The sequence below is a fragment of the Bos indicus x Bos taurus genome, chromosome 3, assembly GCF_003369695.1.
Source record: "Bos indicus x Bos taurus breed Angus x Brahman F1 hybrid chromosome 3, Bos_hybrid_MaternalHap_v2.0, whole genome shotgun sequence".
Lineage (NCBI taxonomy): Eukaryota > Metazoa > Chordata > Mammalia > Artiodactyla > Bovidae > Bos > Bos indicus x Bos taurus.
Window position 1 is genome coordinate 33,044,350 of NC_040078.1, and position 22,608 is coordinate 33,066,957.

The 22,608-nt window shown below is 49.2% G+C and overlaps 1 protein-coding gene across 1 annotated transcript; it reads left to right on the forward strand.

Moving 5' to 3' along the window:
- Nucleotides 1–13,210: 13,210 nt before the first annotated feature.
- KCNA10 (potassium voltage-gated channel subfamily A member 10) lies at nucleotides 13,211–14,898 on the forward strand. The gene has a single exon (XM_027538345.1). The coding sequence runs from the start codon at nucleotides 13,239–13,241 to the stop codon at nucleotides 14,772–14,774; it is 1,536 nt and encodes a 511-aa protein (XP_027394146.1). The 5' UTR covers nucleotides 13,211–13,238; the 3' UTR covers nucleotides 14,775–14,898.
- The last annotated feature ends 7,710 nt before the right edge of the window (nucleotides 14,899–22,608 follow it).

Here is a 22,608-nt window from a genome sequence, read left to right on the forward strand (position 1 = left end):
GGTGGGAAGGGCATCCTTTATTGATGCACTCATTAGCTATTGATGAGAAAGGCCTTGGTGATGAGAAAGGCCTCAGCTCCCTGTCTCGGGGTGCTGAGCTGGGATGGGGCCAGGGCATTTCTGGTGGGCCACAAACACTTCCTGAGCCAGAACTCAGACCTTGATTCAAGGAACTGGTAAGGTTCCTTAGAGCACCAGGATCCATGAAGCACCAACTCTCCTCCAAAATGGAGGCTCAGAAAGCATTATGCCAGCCCCCCCATGAGAAATAACAAAAAGATCTGCCATCCCAAGATTACCCAAAAGACCCACCAGCAGAGCCTCTTGGGCAGTAAAGGCACTGTGCATCCACCAATGCCTGAAACCAAAAGGTGGACTTCACCTGGGCTACTACATGCCAGACGTTGTTTTATGTGTATTAATTTAGCTGAATCTCACAGCAGGGTTGTGACAGATGAACTATTTATGGATGAAGAAATGGAGGTTCAGAGAGGTTAGGTAGTTTGCCCAAGGTCACACAACTTGCAGCTGAGCCTGGATTTGGACCCAGGCAGTGGGCTCCAGAGCCTGTGTGCTGAGTCACTGTGCTGTGGTCCCTCAGAAAGATTAAGGGATAGGCTCAAAATGACAAGCTGGTAAATGTAAACTGGACACCAAGCCTTCTAACACCAGTGCAGGCCTGTTCCACCTTTCTGTCTCTTCTTCGTGCTGTTATGCAAATAGATCACCTATTTAGGTGATGAGGGCAAATAGCTGGGACAGTTCCCTCTCTCTGCATTGGCCCCTTGGGGGTGAGACCTTCTCTTTCCTCCAGGCCAGGGCCCTCCTAGGTGCCTGCACTTCTGGTTGGAGTTGGAGAAAGGAGCCTTCCCTTGTTGGTCAAGTCAGGGTTCTGTTCCTCAAGCCCAGTGGTACTGAGACAAGCCCCCAGCTGTGCCCTTACCCTAGCCTTTCTCACAGGTGGCCAGGTGTGGGGAGGCCCAGATGGAGTCCAGGGCCGTGTCGAAGAATCTCAACGCCAAGGATCAGTCACTGAGCAAAACCATCCTGACTCGATCACCCATTTATGGGCAAAATATCCTACAAGCTGGGAATAATATGGGGAGACACAAACTCACCGCCACCCCACTCTGTGCCTACATGTTATCATTTGCTCTTAGGACACTGGGTCGAACTAATCCAGCCTCTGGGGTCAGCATCTGATCCGCGCACTGTCAGGTGAGGGCCATTATTTCGCCAGGTTTGCCCCTGGTGCCCTGCACTTTGCACCCTGCCCGCTAACCCTCCTGGATCCTCTCTCAAGCTTCCTCCAGAGGCACAGACAGCCAGGGCGATCCTATTTCATAGGATAGCATTTCTGAATCCCAGGCATCAGCTGGGCAGGCTCCTCCTGCCAGTCTGCCCGTCTGCCCGGAGACCAGCAAATCCCCTCGGCCATGGAGAGCTGACTTAGCGGAGCATCCAAGCCTACTCAGGCCGAACCAGAAGCACCTCCTCACCCACTGCTCCTGCTGGTGAGTTCTTGGCCACATTTTCCCCTTTGATCCACACGTCAATTTCTGCCCCTGGATCTTACCCGCCACATCAAAGGGCCCCAAGCATCTTTCACTTAGAGCTCCTGAAGCATTTTTGGGAAATTGCAAGCATGAGCTTTCCAGAGGGGCTTGTTTCCCAGCGTGTTCTTAGGGAGATGCATCACTCTGATGGTCCACATTCCTAGGTTGTTTAGTTCAGAACCTTCCAAGAACAGCAGTTTCAATCCCTCAGCTAAAACTGAGCCTTGTCTTTGCACCAGAAGAAAGCCGAGCTGTCCTGGGATCCCCACCCACTATGTTCATTCCTGCTCCAGAAATTCCAGAGCTTTCTTGGGGCTTAAGGAGGCCCCAGAGCCCCACTGCTCAGTGTCCCACATAGGAGCCAATAGAAGAACAGATCCAGAAACAGAAGAACTTTGGTCTAGTAGGACAGACAGTGGCCTCTGTGGTATTTCGTCAGGCACATGGGCAGCTTCCACCACCCACCCCACCCCACGCAGCCAGATGTCTGCATCCCACCACAAGTGCTCCGTGCCACTAGCTCACGCCTTTGTGTACCAATCAATGAATTATTCAACCAATATTTACAAAGCTTCTTCTATGTGCAAGGCAACATTCTAGGTATTGGGGTAATCTGAGGATATGAATCCTTCCCCCAAATCTCTCGAATAATAATAATGTATGTTATTACTATCCTTGCTTTGTAGATAAAGCAGTTAAGACACAGAGATATTAAATAACTTGCCCAAGGTCATACTGCTTAATACATCCTGGAAACACAGCTATGGGATGGTTCTTTAGGGAGGTGATCCCAGGAAAATAACTCAAGATTGAGAGTTCTAGCAAAAAGGAGAGGCTAGCATTTTGCATTTTGTTGTTCAGTGTCCACACTTAGCCCCAGGACCTGCTTCCCCAGCCCTAGGCTGCCCTGGGGCAGGGAGAGGACAGTGAGAAGCAGGCAGGGGTGATGGGTGACTGGCAGGTGGAGCGGGGTCAAGCTGGTCCCTCCTCTCTAGTTCTCTGGAGGGTACAAGTGTCCACAGGCCCCAGGACAGGCTGCAGAGACCAGATGAGGGTGGGGTCCCACCACAGAGCAGGAGAAAAAAGGCCCAGGATGCGTGCCAGGCTGAGGAAGGTGGGAGTTGATCTGGGTATGGAGGAGTCTGCTAGAGGCCTTATGCAGGGGAGACTGGGTCCATCTGTGTGAAGTAACCACATGGGGAGGCCATGATGGCAATCAGGCAAGAGGGGAGGTCTGAACAGGTGGATAGGGTAGTGGGAACAGCAAGATGTGACCTAAAGAAAGCAAATCCCTCATGGTCTAGAAATTGATGGAGTATTAAGATCAAGGAGAAGGAAGGCTTTACCTGAACAAAGACCCAGACGGGAGCATGGTCTGGGAGAAGGAGAAAGCCTGTGCACTCGGACAATGCTGGGGCACTGAAGAAAGACCCCAGTTACGCTCAAAACCAGGCCAAGACAAGGCAGCTAGTCCCTGGGGCAGGCAGGCCCAGGCTCCTGAACACTTTATAATATAACCTTTATGTAGAACTCACCATCTGTCTGGTGCTATTCTAACCTGTGTGTTTTACAAACAGATTATTCCTTTAATCAGTTTGACAGAACTAAGATATAGGTAGTGTCCCCATTTTACAGATAAAGAAACTGAGGCAAGGAGAATACGTGACTTGCATAGGACTAGTTGGTCATAGTTGCAAACCTAGGCCCACTGACTTCAGAATCCAGGCTTCTAACTGCTGTTCAAGCTGCCTTCTGGGCGGGTGGCAAAGGGGATGAGATGATTTTAAATAAATTTATAATGATGAATTGTAACATGTTACTGAGAAAATCAGGTGCATCCCTAACCTTGAACAAGGCTGCAGAAGTATTTTCGCCAGTGTCAAGGGGGAAAATTCCAGTCTCATGGTCAATAGCAGTTACCTTGTAAGCCCTTACATTCCTGCCAGAAGGAATTATCCTGTGATCACTCTTTTCAGCATTGCTGCTGTTGCTCAGGATTTCAATGAATGAAGATGTCATTCTGTCTCTTTCAAAAGATAGCTCTGTCCTTGAGCAGTCCCTGCAGGGAGAGAGACGCACAGCCCACGCAGGGCCCACCCCGCCCTGGCAAGGAAGAGAGCCACGTGACTGGCTCCCAAGCCCCTCCAGCCCTCCTTGTCTTCTTTCGGTGACTTTAAATAACAGGACATCCTCCTGTTCTAAGAGGTAGACAGACTACACAGGGGCGGAGGTGTCAGGGCATACCTGGAACAGAAACATCTGTGGACGTGGGTAGTCTGTACAGCTGCAGGTTTGTACATGGCAGCCCACTCGTGGGTCTCTGCGTATTTGCACATGAGCAGATGTCTGTCAGTGTGCACAGGTGTCTTGGTGATCTTCCTTGTAGTAAGCACATATCTGTGACTATTTGGATGAGAAGGCTCATGTAGCCATGTTGATGTGTGTGTCTGAGTATGTCTACGAGGGTCTGTGGCAGTAAGTGCCTGTGTGTGACTGTGGCAGTGTATAGATCTATGTCTCCGTGTGTCTGTGTCCTGGGCAGCATCCCAGGCTGAATGAGACTAGGTCACAGCAGCAGTGGATCTGCTATTATGGCACTACAGTATAGACGGGGAAGTGTTGGCTTTGCAGCTAGAACACTTGCGTGTAAGTCACAGCTCCATAACTTAGTGACCAAAGGACTTTTGACCAGTCATGTGCTTTTCTAGTAGGCTTCCCAGGTGGTGTTAGTGGTAAAGAACCCGCCTGCCAAGCAGGATAAGTAAGAAACACAGGTTCGATCCCTGAATTGGGAAGATTCCCTGGTGGAGGGCCACTCCAGTATTCTTGCCTGGGAAATCCCATGGACAAGGAACCTGGCGGGCTACAGTCTATAGGGTCACAAAGAGCTGGATATGACTGAAGCGACTTAGCATGCACGCATGCTTTTCTAGATCTCAGTGCCCCTATTTTTTTTTAAGATTTCTTTTCAATGTGGACCATTTTTTAAGATCTTTATTGAATTTGTTACAATACTGCTTCTGTTTTTATGGGATGAGGGTGGTCTTGAGGCATGCGGGATCTTATTTCCTGGCCAGGGATCAAACCCACACCCCTTGATGAAGTTTTAACCACTGGACCGCCAGGCAAGTCCCCCACTATTTGTTAAATGGGGATGACCTATACCTTATTATCGTAGGACCATCATGGGACTCAAATCCTGTGTAGAAACGCTTGATCAGCAGGAGCAAAGGTGATGAGAGTGGACAGGAGAGAGTGCCTTCACCACTGGTGAGGGGCTTTGAATTCGGTCCATACACGCAGTCCCCCTCAGATGGTCCCAGAGCCGCTTGCCCTCAGGCCGCCCCTTCCCTGATAAGCCTGCCCGCACCTGCAGGCTTGGCCTGAGTAGGAACAGCCTCCAAAAGGGCCCAACTACTACAGCAGTGGGGTCATGACGCACACATTTTAACAGTGCAGGAACAGAGAAGGGCCATCGCACCCCTACCCCTGACTCGTGGCCCCGCTGGCACAGCCACCAGCCTTTGCTGAGCATCTGTCGCTTGCTGTGTGCTTCTGTGTGGGGTCCCTTCCTCATGACACCCTTAGTGAAGCAGGTGCCAGCAAGGCCACTTGTCCTCCGTCACACAAGACAGTAAGTGGCCAAGTCAGGCTTGAGAGCAGGCTCTCCCATCTGCCCAGAGCCTTGTGTTTTAACTCGGCTGAAGAGTGTTTCCGGCTCCCAGGGAGCCAACCCCCTGCAGACCCTCACCCCAACCTGCTGACTCCACCTTCCCTATTGGGTTCAGGTCTCCCAGCAGGATGCTGGCCTCAGCTTCCAGCTTTACCCCTCTGATGCCTCCCAGGCTCCCATTTCCACCCATTGCCTTCTGCTAGGATGGCGAGGAGAGGAGGGTACTTGGGTCACCTCCGCCTAGGGACAGGAGGGCGGCTAGGACAGCAAATCTTGCCTAAGAATCCCTCTCACAATTCCCCACTTGGGGAAACTGAGGCCCTTGGAGGGTGAAGTCCCCATCCTGACCGCCAGTTGGGCAGAGAGGACCGGAAACTATTCTCTTCAGGCTCCTATCTGAAGCTGGGCTGGTCATTCAAGGTGATCACAAGAGAGGGGGCTGGACTGATGGCAGGGCTGAAACCAGGAAGAGGGAGCATGAGAGCCACCTGGAGGGACAGTCAGTGGCCCCAAGGCCTGGCTGGAGCAAAGAGGGGAGAGAAGCAGCTCCCAGATGGAAGGAAGAGGCACTGTAGAGTCATCTTCACAAAGTGGGCCAGGAACTGCATCCAGCAGAACAAGGACTCCCTCTTCTGTCTGAAGATAAGCAGCACCAGTCTCTGCCTTCCAGCCACTCCTTCCTTCAATCATCCTCTTATTCACTGGACAGCAACCAGTGGAAACCCACCCTGTGCCAAGCCCACTTGCCCACCTCCTCATCCCCCGGCTGCTCCCAGCCCTGTGACATCTGAGCTCGCCCTCTATGCAACTCTGAGTTTCCCGTCCCTGAGGCTCTCGAGGTGGCAGCACGCACAGTTGCCTGCATGATGACTTCTTTCAGCCAGTCTCTGACTCAGGGATGGCTGCCGCCTCACCTGAAAGTGTAGGAAGTGTTAGGGTTGCTAGGCAACCAAGGGCAACTGACTGCTCCTGATCACTGTGAACTTGAGAGACCAGACTCTCAGACATCTTTGGAACATTGTTTTGGGAACAGCACAGGGCTGGGCCCTACAAAGCCCTGTCTGCAGGAAGTGCTCAGCTTAGTCCAGGAAGAGACCACCAGTGCAACAAAGCCACGTCTGCAGACTGGGGGCAAAACTGAAGCGCTCCAGAGGGAGGGAAGGTAGCTGGGGTCACTGTGTTCCACACACAGCCTCGAAGGCTTCCCAGGATAGATGAATGTGAACCATAGCAGCTCCCATCTAGGAATGCCTACTATGTGCCCTGCAGGCTATTCACAACATATATTATCTTTTCCTCTCCCAAGAACCTTGAGGGAAGATATGAGTAGACCCATTTGGAGAGAAACAAAGCATTGTTTATGAAGGTGGTGATTTACCCAAGGCCACATACCTACTGCATACAGAGTTGAGATTCAAACCCAAGCCAGTCTGGCTCTGGGGGAGGAGGAGCAAAGTTCAGAAGAGGGAGAGCTGTAAGATGTGCTGGGGACAGTGAGTAGACCCACCTGTCCTTGCCTACAAAGATGCAAAGGGACCAGAAGACGACAGGGCTCTGGGGAGATGAGACATGGATCCAGAACTGTGTCAAAACCTTGTGTGGAGGTTATCAAGAGGGCAAGAGCACCTGCCTGTCTCCTTAAGGAAAGTTACATCTTCAGGTGAAGTCAGAAGGAAGGGATGCAAGGGACAGGACCTGCACAATCAGTGACCCAGATGGAGGAAAACACAAGTATGTTCAGAGGGGAAAAGAGGTTATTTCAGCCCAACACACTGTCTTGGCACTGTGACAGGCATAGCAGAGGTATGAATGGAATCAGATGTCTTAGAAGACTCCTGAATACAATGATCACTTCAGCTGTGGGTGAGGGTTCAGCTCTGAATACTGGTAATTCTATAGAAGCCCTAGAATGGTGCGCAGATGAAAAGCTACAAGACTCAGGGAAAACTACCAAGAACAGCGAGTAGAGTGCCCCAGGACGCTGCCCGCCACGAAGTGAGCTGTCCCCCAAGTACCCCATCCCCACAACTCCACCCTCACTGGGGTGCCCCACCACACCCAGAATGTCCATCGTCTGCCAGAGGGCCATGGAGGGGAAGGCAGGCAACCCAAGGTCAGAACCAGTTTCCATCTTGGCTATCATGAATGGAGCCAAGGACTATTCCCTGATGGCTCAGACTGTAAAGAATCTGTAGGCATAGCAGGAGACCCGGGTTTGATCCTTGGGTCGGGAAGATTCCCTGGAGAATGGAATGGCTACCCATTCTAGTATTCTTGTCTAGAGAATTCCACGGACAGAGAAGCCTGGCGAGCTATAGTCCATGGGGTCGCATTCTATCAAAGCCCTAGAAAGCTGGGCAGATGAAAAGATACAAGACTCAGGGAAAACTACCAAGAACGGTGAGTACCCTGGCAGGTACCCCGAGAAAAATCATGATTCAAAAAGATACATGCACCCCAATGTTCATTGCAGCACTATAGCCAGGACGTGGAAGCAACCTAGAAATTCACTGACAGAGGAATGGATAAAGAAGATGTGGTACATCCATATAGTGGAATATTACTCAGCCACTAAAATGAACAAAACTGTGTCACTTGCAGAGTTGCGGATGTACTAGAGACCGTCATACAGAGTAAAGTAATTCAGAAAGAGGAAAACAGATATTTGTATGTTAAGGCATATATGTGGAATCTAGAAAAATGGTATATATGATCTTATTTGCAAAACAGAAATAGAGACACAGACATAGGGAACAAGTGTATGGACACCAAGGGAAATGGGGCAGGGCATGGGATAAACTGGGAGATTGGGACCGACATACATGCACTACTATGTATAAAATAAATAACGTATGAGAACCTACTGTAGAGCACAGGGAACTCTACTCAGTGCTCTGCGGTGACCTAAATGGGAAGGTAATCCGAAAAAGACAGGATGTGTGTATAGGTATGGCTGACTCACTCTGCTGTACAGCAGAAACTGACACATCTGTATAAAGCAGCTACAGTCCAGTTTTTAAAATTAATTAACTAATTGTTTTAATAGAGAGTTCCCTTGGCCCCTTGATAATCCTTTCCTCTCTCTCCCCACCCGCTTCCCCAGGCAACTGCTGATCAGCTTTCTGTCACTCTAGGTTAGTTTGCAGTTTCTAGAATTGTGTTTAAATGGAGCTACACTAAATGTACCTTTTTTATCTGCCTTTTTTGACTAGCATATTTTCTTATTACAGATTTTTAAAATGGAGTTTTGATAAGGAAATGCAAGTAGTCAGTGATCAAGGCAGTGGGGGCATAGCAAGCCCAGGATGCTATCTGCCACACTTCATTCACTCACCAGAGATTAACTGAACTCTGAATGGGCTCAACACCGGGCTAGGTCCTGGAATCATAATGGAGCACAAAGCAGAGACGATCCCCGTTCCTGTGAGCACAAACTTCTCACTTCTCCTTTCACTCATGGTTCACCTGCTTAACAAATGTTCACTGCTTATCCACAACCCTGTTTGAACTTGGCACTGCACACCACTTCTTACACCCCGCTGACCCTCATCGGACATTTCTCTATCCACCCCATTGAGCTGGGCCCTGGGATGATGCAGTGGGGGGATCATCAGATGTGAATCTTGCCCCCTAAGACTGTGCAGGGTGGAAGAAAAAACTGTAAGACACCGTCCTGCTCTCTCAAAGCTCACGAGAGAGTGGGCGCCCTGAGGCTGAACTGCGGAAGCTGTAACTCCAAAATGAGTGCAAAGTGGACCATCTGGGCAAGGAGATCCAGACTCAGGGAAGGTAGGGGGCTCTCCAAGCTGGACTGTCCAGGCTAGGTTTGTCAGACAAGCAGGATCCAAACAACGCCCAAATGGGCAGGGAGGAAGAGGAAAGACAGAGGAAGGGGAGGTGGATGCCCAGAGGGAGCCAAACCAGCACAAAGGCACAGGGGCAGGATTAGGAGAGCGGATAGGAGGGCAGCAAGCTGAGAATTCCTCCCGGGGCCGTGTGAGGCCACAGGGAACTTTTTCTGCTTACACGTATGTTACATTGGCTTTACATATGGGGCAAAGGGTAGGGGAGTGGGGAGGTCATTCCTTAAATTTTTTAATAGCTCACTATGTGTTCTTACTGTCATTACCTCATTTAGTTCTCATTTTCATGTGGGAACTGCCATTATATTTCCCATTTTATGGATTGGAAACCAGAGGCTCATAGAATCCAGTGATTTGCTCAAAAATATACAACTCCTAAGAACAGGGGCAGAGAAGGAAATGGCAACCCACTCCAGTTTTCTTGCCGGGAGAATTCCATGGACAGAGGAGCCTGGCGGGCTATAGCCCATAGGGTCACAAAGGGTTGGACATGACTGAGTGACTAACACACACACACACACACTCACACACACATACACACAAGGCCTGGGGTGGGGCCTCAAGCCAGGTCTCTTGTCCCAAGACCAATTCTCTTCCTTCTGTCCATAATGAACAGAAGTTACTACTCTAAATGCGGCACGTCGGCTTCCCTAGTGGCTCAGTGGTAAAAAAAAAAAATCTGCCTGCAATGCAGGTGACTTGCAGGAGACGCAAGTTCAACCCCTGGGTTGGGAAGATACCCTGGAGGAGGGCATGGCAACCCACTCCAGTATTCTTGCCTGGAGAATCCCATGAACAGAGGAGTCTGGCAGGCTACAGACCATTGGGTCGCAAAGAGTCAGACATGACTGAGCAACTGAGCATGGATACATGCCTACGTGGATACGTGGATACACGCATATGTGGAGCTCCAGTAGACCACAGAACACTCTGAACTTAACACTATTCTTCTCTCTCCTACACCACCTGACCCTCTTCAGCCACCCCTGTACCTGTCACTTTGAGCTGGAAGTGGAAGCAGCAAAGAGGAGAACAAGAATGGGGAAGGAAAATGGTCTGGTTCCCAGGAGAGGAAGTTAATTTGGCCCAAGAAGCTCTTCCTTCCTCTCCACATTGCCTCCCAAACCCTGATAAGAAGGAGCAGGCTCCTAATAAGGGCCCACTCTAGGCACTTGGAGCTCTCTCCAAGACCCCCGGATGGTACCTCTTCTTCTCAGTCTGGATAAAATGGAGTGGGATTCACGCCAGGAAGGAAACAAACCCAAAACTTCACCGAGGGTCAGGATCCCAAACCAGAAAGTACAGCTCTGAGTTCACAAGGCAGACACAGAACTGGATTCCTGGTCCCACCTCTGCTCAGCAGCCCAGTGTCCCAGGATTGGGCCCCTAAATCATCACATGGACCACTGCAAAGGAGCAGCAAATATTCCTCCAGGGCTGACCGTGTGCAGGGTCAGGATTCCACCTCACAGCAATGGGCTCAAGCCCAGGAGTTCTTAACTGCAGCTCCATCCTGCCCTCCAACATTCTACAGCTCACGTGGTACCTGACACTCTCAGTGGTGGGTACATCCTCCCAATTCCACGATCAAGAGGCTGAAGTTCAGTGAAATTAGGTGGCCTGCAAAGGCCACACACTCTCATGAGATGGGACAGGTGTTCAACCCATCCTGGCCACTCTAACCTGAGCTCTTCACCCCACACATTGCCCCTGAACTGAGGAAAGAGGGTGTGGGACCAAACGAGTTCTGAACTCTCACACTCTGAGGCCCCGGGCTGCAGCTCCCCAAGAGGCCTCAGCTTCCATGCAAGGGGCCCCGTGATCTAGTGGGTCTACCAGGCGGGGAGGCAGGCTCATGTTGGGGCTCTGTGCCACTAATTGTGTGAACTTGGGAAGGCCACTTGGCTCCTGTGACTCAGTTTCCCCACCCATGAATGGAAATAACATTTTCCACCCTCCTATGACCATTGTCATTTAAGTGAAGGTGAATAAGTGAATGTGGAATCACTTTGAAAAGACTACAGCTGTGTGCATGCAGGTTACCCTTATTATCTGCAAATGAAACTATTCAAAGCTGTAAGCACCACAGACTTGACGTGTCTCCCACTGTCACCCCCAGCCTGCCTGGTTTCAGGGTTTTCATGCTGAAGTCAAAGCTTGAATGGACCTAAAGAAGGAATCTTAGTTCATGTTTGTGGATATCCAAGCTCACTGGCGTGTTCTCCTTAACCCCATCCCTAATACACACACACATGCGCATGTGTGCACACACACACACACACACACACACTATTCCTTACTTTCCACTGCCTCGAAAGACTTTTAATGAAATCATTCCCCATAAACATCTTGGACTTATAGAATGGCCATCATTAAAAAGTCTACGAATAATAAAGTTTGGAGAGGGTGTGGAGAAAAAGGGAACTCTCCTACACTGTTGATGGAAAAGTAAATTGGTGCAGCCATTATGGAAAACAGTATGGAGGTTCCTAGAAAACCTAGAGTTGCGATGTGATCCAGCTATCTCACTCCTGGGCATGCACCCGGACAAAACTATAATTCAAAAAGATACATGCACCCTGATGTTCATGGCAGCACCATTTACAATAGCCAAGACATGGAAACAATCTAAATGTCCACCAACAAATGTATGGATAAAGAGCATGTGGTATATAAATACAATGGAATATTACTCAGCCATCAAAAAGAGTGAAATAATGCCATCTGCAGCAACATGGATAGATCTAGAGATTATCATACTGTGAAGTCAGTCAGAAATAGAAAGACAAATGCCATATGCTATCCCTTATATATGGAATCTAAAATATGACACAAATCAACATATCTATGAAAGAGAAATAGACTCACAGACAGAAAACAGACTCGTAGTTGCCAGAAGGAAGGTAGTTGGGTTAGGGAAGAATTGGGAGCTTGGGATTAGCAGATGCAAACGCTAGTTTCTATAGGATGGGTAAACAGCAAGGTCTTACTGTATAGCACAGGAACTATATTCAGTAGCCTGTGATAAAATGTAATGGAAAAGAATATATATAAAAAACTGGGTCATTTTGCTATGCAGCAGAAATCAACACACTTAAATCAACTAATACTTCAATAAAATTAAAAGAAAAATAAAAAACATCTTAGACTTAGGCACAAAAAATATCAGTGGCTATGGGCTTCCCTGGTGGTTCTGATGGTAAAGTGTCTGCCTGTAATATAGGAGACCCGGGTTCGATCCTTGGGTTGGGAAGATTCCCCTGGAGAAGGAAATGGCAACCCACTCCAGTATTCTTGCCTGGAGAATTCCATGGACAAAGGAGCCTGGCAGGCTACAACCCACGGAGTTGCAGAGTCAGACATGACTGAGCAACTAACACTTTCACTTATGTTGGCTTCTAAAGTCGCTATTATGTGGGGAAGTTCACAAAAATAATGACTGTAACTTAATGATCTCTCCATCAGGCATTTCACACATGCTATCTCAGTTAATGTATCCTCTAAACAACCCTAGACTTACTTACAGAGGAGGGGCTAAGGCTTACTGCTGGGAGGACAGTGCTTGTCCACTCAGCCTTCATCTTCATCCTTCCCAACAGAATTCCAATTGGGTCCAAGAGGTAGTGGTGGTGGTGATAAGAACTGGTTCAATTCTAGACATACTTTGATGATATAATACCTAAAAGGATAGGTAAGGGACTGGCCATAAAGTGTGAGAAAAAAGAGTTAAAGGTGAGATTGGGCACGAAAAGTGTTGGGTAAACTGGAGAACTTCGAACAAACACCAAATTACACATTTTATTATTATGACCTCTCCCTGTCATTGTGTATGGACACTCTGTTTGGGTGGAGAAGTTTTCCCCTCTCAGTCTGGCTCTGTCTTTCCAATTTCTTCTCTCATTATTAGTGTGCAGACTCCAAGTGTGCAAACTAGTTTCCAGAAGAATGTTGCCAAAATAACCACAAGGTTCCATCCTGAGCTAAAAATAAACCATTTTTTAACCTATTGGTAAACCTCACTGCAAGCTGGATCAAGAACCAGCTGAACCCTATATTAGCTCTTGCATGATGCCTTTCTTCCTCTCCACAGCTCACAGCAGGCGGGGAAGACTGAGGGTCTTCATGCTGTTTCCCTGACCCCGTAGGATGGATGTGTGTGGCTGGAAAGAAATGGAGGTTGCTCTGGTCAACTTTGATAACTCAGATGAAATCCAGGAAGAGCCAGGCTATGCCACAGACTTTGACCCAACCACCCCAAAAGGCTGGCCTGGGAGCAGCCCCTTTTCCAACTGGAAGACCCTCATCAACGACAGCACCAGCCATGAGACGGTCTTCTCCAAGCTCCCAGGAGACTACATTGATTCCCCAGGGCCTGAGACGGTGGTCTTAAATGAAGGATACCAGCGGGTGATCATCAACATTGCTGGCCTGAGGTTCGAGACCCAGCTCAGAACCCTCAATCAGTTCCCAGAGACCCTCCTGGGAAACCGGGAGAAAAGGATGCAGTTCTTTGACTCCATGAGAAATGAGTATTTCTTTGACAGGAACCGGCCTAGTTTTGATGGGATCCTATACTATTACCAATCTGGTGGGAAGATCCGGCGCCCGGCCAATGTCCCTATCGACGTCTTTGCAGACGAGATCTCCTTCTATGAGCTGGGCAGTGAGGCCATGGACCAGTTCCGAGAGGATGAAGGCTTCATCAAAGATCCTGAAACATTGCTCCCCACCAATGACATCCACCGGCAGTTCTGGCTCCTCTTCGAGTACCCTGAGAGCTCCAGTGCCGCCCGTGGTGTGGCTGTGGTCTCCGTCTTGGTCGTGATCATCTCCATCACCATCTTCTGCCTGGAGACCCTTCCTGAGTTCCGAGAGGATAGGGAGCTGAAGGTGGTGAGAGACCCCAGCCTCAACATGAGCAAAACAGTCCTCTCCCACACCATGTTCACTGACCCGTTCTTCATGGTGGAGTCCACCTGCATCGTGTGGTTCACCTTTGAACTGGTGCTCCGGTTCATGGTCTGCCCCAGCAAGACTGACTTCTTCAGGAACATCATGAACATCATCGACATCATCTCCATCATCCCCTACTTTGCAACCCTCATCACGGAGCTGGTCCAGGAGACAGAGCCGAGTGCCCAGCAGAACATGTCCCTGGCCATCCTGAGGATCATCCGCCTTGTGAGGGTCTTCCGCATCTTCAAGCTCTCCCGCCACTCCAAGGGGCTGCAGATCCTGGGGCAGACACTGAAGGCTTCCATGCGGGAGCTGGGGCTGCTCATCTTCTTCCTCTTCATCGGCGTCATCCTTTTCTCCAGCGCAGTCTACTTTGCCGAGGTGGATGAGCCAGAGTCCCATTTCTCTAGCATTCCTGATGGCTTCTGGTGGGCAGTGGTCACCATGACAACTGTGGGCTATGGGGACATGTGCCCAACCACCCCAGGGGGAAAAATCGTGGGCACTCTGTGTGCCATTGCAGGGGTCCTCACCATTGCCCTCCCTGTGCCTGTTATTGTCTCCAACTTTAACTACTTCTACCATCGGGAGACTGAGAATGAGGAGAAGCAGAGCATCCCAGGAGAAATCAACAAACTCCTCAACAGTGCAGGCTCAAGAATGGGCAGCACAGACTCTCTTAGCAAGACCAACGGTAGCTGCTCTACAGAGAAGTCCAGGAAGTAATATCTCCAGGGCTTCTTGGCCCCGAGTCTCCCAGGTCTCTCTGTCTCTCTCTCCTCCTCCCACCTCTTGCTCTCTGTCTTTCCAGAGACCAAAATATATCATCTGTGACCACAGACCATCTTTGATTGGAAACTATTTTAATAAACTGATACTTCTGTTCTATTTTCTCAGCTGTTTCTTTTTCAATTGACTGTAGAAAGATTCCATTCTCCTTTCCTATAAGGGGGGAGTTCAGGTCCTTGCACCTCACCTGTGGTGCCCAAGATCAGCAATATCGTCATCAGGTGGAAGCAAGGAAATGCAGACTCCAAGCCCACCTCAGACCTGCTGAAGCAGAATCTACACTTTAATAAGATCCCAGGTGATTCACTGTCACAATAAAGATGAAGAAGAGCTAGCTCTGGTCTTCCTAAGAGGAAGCACCTTGAAAGGCCAGAAGTGGCTGGGAGCAATGAGTAAGAGCTCAGAGTTGTTTTAATAATAGTACCATACACTTGAGTAGCATTGCTTACATTTTCCAAAGCCCTTTCACCTATATTATCTCACTGCATCTAAAAATAACCAGTAGAACAGACATGACTATTATTTCCACATTGTAGAACAAACCAGGAGACGGCGACTTGCCTAAGGTCACCCATAACCATGAACAGTCAGTGCTGGAACCCAAATCTCCCATCTGCTGGTCTTGACTATTATTTCCACGTTGTAGATGAACAAAGCAGGAGACGGCGACTGGCCTAAGCTCTCTCAGAATGGTAAACATTCAGTGGTGGAACCCAAATCTCCTACCTGCTAGCCAGGTGCTCTTTCCACGTGAGGAGAATGTGATAGAACTGAGGACAAGGGGGAGAGGAATTCGAGGGGTCTGTCTTTCAGAGGATCCAGGCAGCACATTTCCAGACAAGCACACTCTTCCTGAGGAGGGGGGTCCCCCCTTCCCGTGCAGCCTGGGAGGCAATGCCAGCCTGGCCTCCTCGCTCCTCAGTCCCTCCCTTGGGCAGTGGACAAGCAGAAACGTTCTCTTTGCCCATCTCCATGAATTTGTGCAAACACTGGGGATCCTGAGTGTGGGGAGTATATATACCAAGGCCTCAGAGAACTGCTCCAGGAAAATGTACAGGCCCACCTACCTTGGGGTTCAGCTCCCTGAGTCATCAGAGATTGACCAGTAGCCTGTGGGGCAGCTGGGGTGGGAGCAGCAGGACCCTTAGACATGTGTGCAGAGGCCAGTCCCTATCCCCAAGGAGGGCGGTTGTCATAGGAACTGAGGAACTGCCTTCCTGGGAGAGGATCTTGCTCAGCCCATCATGATCCCAGGATGACAGAATGGAGTTGGGATTCCCCTAAAAGCAAGGAAGGAAGTCTCTACTCTGTCTCTCCCCCTCACCCCTCAAGTTAGGAGGCCCGTGCCTTCCTCAGACCCAATAACCAATGTCTGGTCATACACCAAAGGAGAGTCAGCATCAGAATAATGCCCTTGGGCTGCAGGTCACTGCACAGTTCCACTTTATGCAACCCAAACCATACACCAACAGCATGTTAACCTTGGAACATACCCAGTTCCACACAAGCCTGGGAGACACAGCTCTGTAGCCCCAGGTACCACCATACAACTTCCACTTCCAGGTAGACTAACAAATGAACTGGTGTGGGGGAAAGCTGATCCTCTCCTCTCCTGTGTCCTTAGTCTAGGCCCTAAGAAGCTGGACTTAGTCACAGTAAGTCTCCATCCTGCTCTAAAAGTCTCAATCTCCTTCTTGCATGTTAACTCCAAGATGTAACTTGGCACTGAGTCACAGAAAGATCTGGCCTTGGCTTTGCAGCCCTTGGAGCTGGGCCAGCAGGACTCCTGTCCCAGACCTGAGCCTCAGGTTTCTGAACTTTGATATACCTTCCTCACAATTTCCTAAGTTCCCTTTCAATTTTCTTCTTGAGATCATTCTCCAATTCTCTTCACATTCTTCAGCTTCCAAGCATAGGGTTGACCAGATGTCCTGGACTCACACCTATGGGATTACCCTGAAGCCTTATGCCAGGCTCCAGTGCCAGGATGGTGGTCTGCTGAACAGATTGCTCCCACTGTCTGGGGTGGCATTTCTCTTACAGGCTCACACAAGCTCAGATGCCAGGATGGTGATTGGCACTCTGATTTAGGGTGATGCAAATTTTTATATACACCAGGGCCCTTGCAAAAACCATTTGCCCAGAACCTAAGCACATTTGACAAAAGAGCCCACATGCCCGCATTCTGCCTTCTGGGAGCCACGTCATCATAATCCTTTATACTAAAACCTCTCCCCACAGAGAAACCCTTTGCCCTCTCACGTCAGCCCTCCAAGTAGATATTATTACCCTCATTTTGCCATATGAGGAAACTGGTTCAGAGAGGTTCAAGGTCACACAGCCAGGAAGCAGTAGAGAGGGATGTGAATCTAGGTCTCTTTGATGTTAAAATGTATCCCACCAGGCTGCCTACCCAGAGTATCCTAACCCAGAGAACAGCCTCTGCTGGAGTGAGGAAGTAGGGTTGTGTCATGATACAGACTGGGCACATTCCTGGGAGCAAATAGGCTCTTCACCTAAAGCCCCTACTTTCTTATTCTTTCTAATTTCATATTCAGAGGCTAAGCCACGTGTTGCATTACAGCTTCACATAATGCAAACAAGGTAACATACTTAGACTCCAGAGCAGACTGGACCAATGTCCCCAGAAGCCAAGACAGAGCCCTGGAGCTGCAGCCATTCTCTTCCTGGGATCCTGTAGGAAGAGTCCAGTCTAGCAGGGCAGAGAGAGCCATTCTTCTTCTCCAGTCAATCCATTTATCCCCAGGAGTTAAGAGGACTGATCATAGGATTCTGATGCCCAGGAAGCAGGTCTAGGCCTTCAGGTTGGAGTAAGGGAGTGGGGCTGCAGAAACAAGCCTCCAAGACACCGCCCCTACCCTCCACCGCCATGCCACTGCTGCCAATAGGCCTGGTGTCATGGTCTCTGCGTGCCTGCACTGAGTCATCTATTTCTTCTCCAACAACCCAGGGAGATGGACTATGGGCGTTCCTTTCACCATCCATCTGCCCAGCCTCCTGTTGGCAATGGGATCTGTGGTCCACAGTGGAGCACCCAAGATGGCTTATGACAAACAGAATGGAGAGAGGAAGGGCAGACAGGACAGGGCTGCCCAGAGGGTCAAGTGCCAAACACAGAAGGAAAGATATTCCCACTCTTATCAAGGAGGGAAGGATTGGTCAGCAGCTGGGCTCAGAGGAGCCTGCTTTAAGGAGGGCAGAACGGAGCCCTGAGGCTTCATTCAGCCAATTAATATTGATTGAGCTCCTACTGTGTGGCAGACAATTTATAGCCACTGAATAAGGACACAGAAGGAACGAAAAGTGTCCCTTTAAATTTTCACAGTAAAAATATGCATAATGTAAAAGAAACAACAAAAACATTTTCACAGGATGCTATAATTTGCAGATGGCTTCCAAATCTTGTGTTTTCTTTTCTACCATGTCATGCTGGCTGTCTTTGCAAAGAACTGTGCAAGTCAGGACAAACCTTTGTGTCTATTCATCATTCTCTTTTAAAAATGCTTTATAAACCAAAAAGTTTCAAAAACTTAAGAAGGATTTTTTGACTAGAAAGCTTTCTAGATTTGAAATCAAAGGACTTGGCTGAGTTCTTACTAATTGTATCACTTTGACCTCAATGAGCCTCAGTTTCCTTTTGTGGAAAATAGATAAAAAAAAATACCTACCTTGCAGTAAATGGGGCCATCACCCAACCCCAACACACACACACAGACAGACAAACAGCAGTGAATAGTTTCAGAGACCATCCAGCTGCCCTCTTTTACCCAAACTGGCCAACCAGGCTCCTCAGAACCTCCACAGGCTGCCAAAGGGGCTGCTTGGGACCTGCCTTCTGCTTGAGACAGGTCCTTTTGTGACTTCTTACTTCTCTCATTCTTATACTTGTACTCAACCTCTTTGCGCTTACTTCCAAATCTAAAAAAAAAAAAAATGTACAGAGTTGTACCTGCCTCACCGGGCTATTGGGAAGAACCAGTGATGGAGTGTTATTAAAAGTAGCTTACGGCTGTAAAGCACTACACAAATGGAAGAAATTGTTACTCTTTAAAAGCTGCCATTTTAGACCAATTAACACTGTCCAAGTGAGTATCAGTTCAGTTCAGTCTCTCAGTCATGTCCAACTCTTTGCAACCCCATGAATCACAGCACGCCAGGCCTCCCTGTCCATCACCAACTCCCGGAACTCACTCAGACTCACGTCCATCGAGTCAGTGATGCCATCCAGCCATCTCAGCCTCTGTCATCCCCTTCTCCTCCTGCCCCCAATCCCTCCCAGCATCAGAGTCTTTTCCAATGAGTCAACTCTTTGCATGAGCTGGCCAAAGTACTGGAGTTTCAGCTTTAGCATCATTCCTTCCAAAGAAATCCCAGGGCTGGTCTCCTTCAGAACGGACTGGTTGGATCTCCTTGCAGTCCAAGGGACTCTCAAGAGTCTTCTCCAACACCACAGTTCAAAAGCATCAATTCTTCAGCGCTCAGCTTTCTTCACAGTCCAACTCTCACATCCATACATGACCAGTGGAAAACCATAGCCTTGACTAGACGGACCTTTGTTGGCAAAGTAATATCTCTGCTTTTCAATATACTATCTAGGTTGGTCATAACTTTCCTTCCAAGGAGTAAGCGTCTTTTAATTTCATGGCTGCAATCACCATCTGCAGTTATTTTGGAGCCCCAAAAAATAAAGTCTGAGACTGATTCCACTGTTTCCCCATCTATTTCTCATGATGTGATGGGACCAAGTGAGTATAGAACTAGCTTTACAATCCAAGTCAGATCATGACTTGGTCTCAAAGATAAAAATTAGTTTCAAAGACAATATAAAAATAGAATGAATGGATACAAAGCAGGGAAACTAGTAGGAGTAAGGATAATATGATGCTTAATAAACAACTGCCCTCTTCTGGATGCTCTACACACGTGTTTCATTTCCTCCAAAGCAATCGCTATAAGGTAAGTACTATTTCTGTTTTACAGATAAAGAAACTGAAACTTCAGAAAGTTAAGTAACTTCTCCCTCTGCTGTACAGGGGGGGATCATCATAGGCACCCCAAAATCAGGCTGATCAGATATAGATGGTACTCCAGTTGTCCTGTCCTACCACTTTCTTGCCCAAAGACCCAAACCCCATGTCTGCCACCCTCAAGTCACCTTCACCCAGAGATGCACAAAAGGTGGTGGTGCCACCACATGGGCCACAGCACTCCCTGGGGTCTGGGACGTCGGAGAAGCTGAGTTTGGAGCCTCCACTCCCACCACACCAGCCCCTCTAGGCCCACACCTGTGCAGAGGCCACTCAGAGGAGCTCAGCCACTCGTCTGAGACGGCAGGCTCTGCAAAACTCCCAGGACAACCTCCTGGCACAGAACCGGCAACAGCAGTGTGGTCTGGAGTCACTGCCACCCCAGACACTCAAGCACAGGCTATGTGTCCTGCTTCCCCAGCTTGGCCAGAAGCTTGTCTCCTGATGGCCCTGCCCAGCCCTCTCTCTGCTCTACACACGGTCCCTCCCCTGTGACTTGCTCAGCACTCCCTGATGTGGCATGAGCTGGTGCAAGAAGCCTCAGGCCTGACGCTTTAGTTGCAGATGGCAGAAACCCAACTGAAATGGAACCAAAAGAGAAGACTTTATTGGCTCACATGACTGAGAAATGCAGGAAAGCTTATGGTAAGCCCACTGGGCCTGGGGACTCACACACCACCTTCAGAGCTCTCATTACTTCTGCCCATCGCCTTTGTCTGGACATGCAAGCATTCCCCATGGAGAGGGAGCACAGCAGTCCCAGGACCCAGTCTGATCACCATCTAACCAAAAATGTATAAATACATATAATCACCTTTAGGGCTTCCCAGTGACTCAGATGGTATAGAATCTGCCTGCAATGAGGGAGACCCGAGTTCGATCCCTGGATGGGGAAGATCCCCTGGAGACGGGAATGACAACCCACTCCAGTACTCTTGCCTGGGAAATCCTACGGACAGAAGAGCCTGGTGGGCTACAGTCCATAGGGTCGCAAAGAGTCAGATGTGAATGAGTGACTAACACACACACACTTAATCACCTTTGTATCTAATTACTTAAATTCCTCACACGTTAGATCCAAAAGATAGGCGTTTTCATCTGTCTCTGACTGTTTAGTCACTCATTGGTGTCCAACCCTGCAACCCCATGGACTATAGCTGCCAGGCTCCTCTGTCCTTGAGATATCCCAGGCAAGAATACTAGAGTGGGTTTTTGTCTTTCTAGTCTACTGCTGTATTCCCAGGATCTATTACAGCAGAGAGCAGTTGTTCAATCACTGCTTCTTGAATTAATAAATTGTCCCTTCAAGCTCCCCCTCCCAATTACCCTAAGGAATCCAAACCAAGCCACTCTGTAGGCCTGGGGAGATCTTATTCTCCCCCTACTCCCAATCTCCCCCAGATCCTAGACCTACAGGCTGAAGATATTTCTTAATGAGGAGTGTGACGATAAGTGACCCTTGAAGGCATTATGGGGGTGGGCTCTGGAGCCTGGCTGCAGCTAGAAAGGGGCCAGGGGAGGTCTGGCCTAGCGCACGCTCCATTCACCCTTGGGGAGATCATTCTGCCCTTCCCCTGGGACTGCTCAGTCTGGCGGACAGAAGAGAGGACCGCAAGGACAGCTGGAACCCCCTTCTCTCTCTGAGAGCCCCACTCTGAAGGTCCCTGTCTCGGACCCCTTCACAAGCTTCCCACTGGAACAAGTAAGCCTCCAAAAGTCTGCCCTGCTCAAGGATCCTGGATGTCCCGCCTCCCATGTCCTTTTGGACTGCTTCCCCTAATGCCCAGGCTGCCCACCCTGCCCACTTTTGCAGGCCCTCCTCTCCTGGAGTCCTGCAGGCCCACCTCCACAGCAGCTGCAGGGAGGGAGGGGGAGAGTGCACCCCCCACTGGTGCTAAGGCACCCACCAACACTCTCCCCAGCCCCATCCCACACCCCTTGTTCCCTTGTAGGTCCTGGGTTGGAAAGGAAAGAGATCCCTGCCAAGATGATTCTACCCAGAAGCTGATTCCAGCCCCCTAAAAAAATTAAATGCATTCGCCTCGTGGAGTGCAGCACTCCAAAGGCCCTTTGAAGTGAGAGGAAGAAAGCTGCCCTGTCTCCCCAGAGACCGCTGAGTCTAGAGACAGGAGAACGTTTGCCCTCAAATGCAGGGATGAAAAGGAACGGGGGGAGGCAGGGAGCCGGGGAGATGGGGGAAAAGGAAGATCAGACACGTTTTTGTTATTTCTTCTCAGGGGAAGCGGAGGTAAGAAGCTGCCTGCAAAATGTCACTGGCTAATGAATGCTGTTTCACTCTGGTGCCGAGGTGTCAGTCAGGAGGCAGGCAGAGGGATGACAGCCGTCCTCATTAGGGACTCTGGGTGGATCTGCTGCTCTTCTGAGCTGGAGGGGCCAGGGCTGTGTCCCGTCCTTCCCACCTGACTGTATAGTTCTCTTGTTAAAGGCAAGAATAAATATAAATATAACAGGAAAAATAAACATGGCAAAATAATACAAAACTACCAGGGTTATTGGGAGAATTAAATAACATATGAAATTCCTTACCAAAGGGTAAAACATGCTACCAAGTAGGAGGAGATGGATGAAATCTAGAATCAAAACTCCCCTGCAGGTAGTAAAGAGTTCAAGGGCCGTGGCTGTGCCTTTTTAATGTTGGTACATAACAGTTGCTCAATGAATCAAGGGAGGAAAGGAGGAAGAGAAAGGGGCAATCCAAGGCA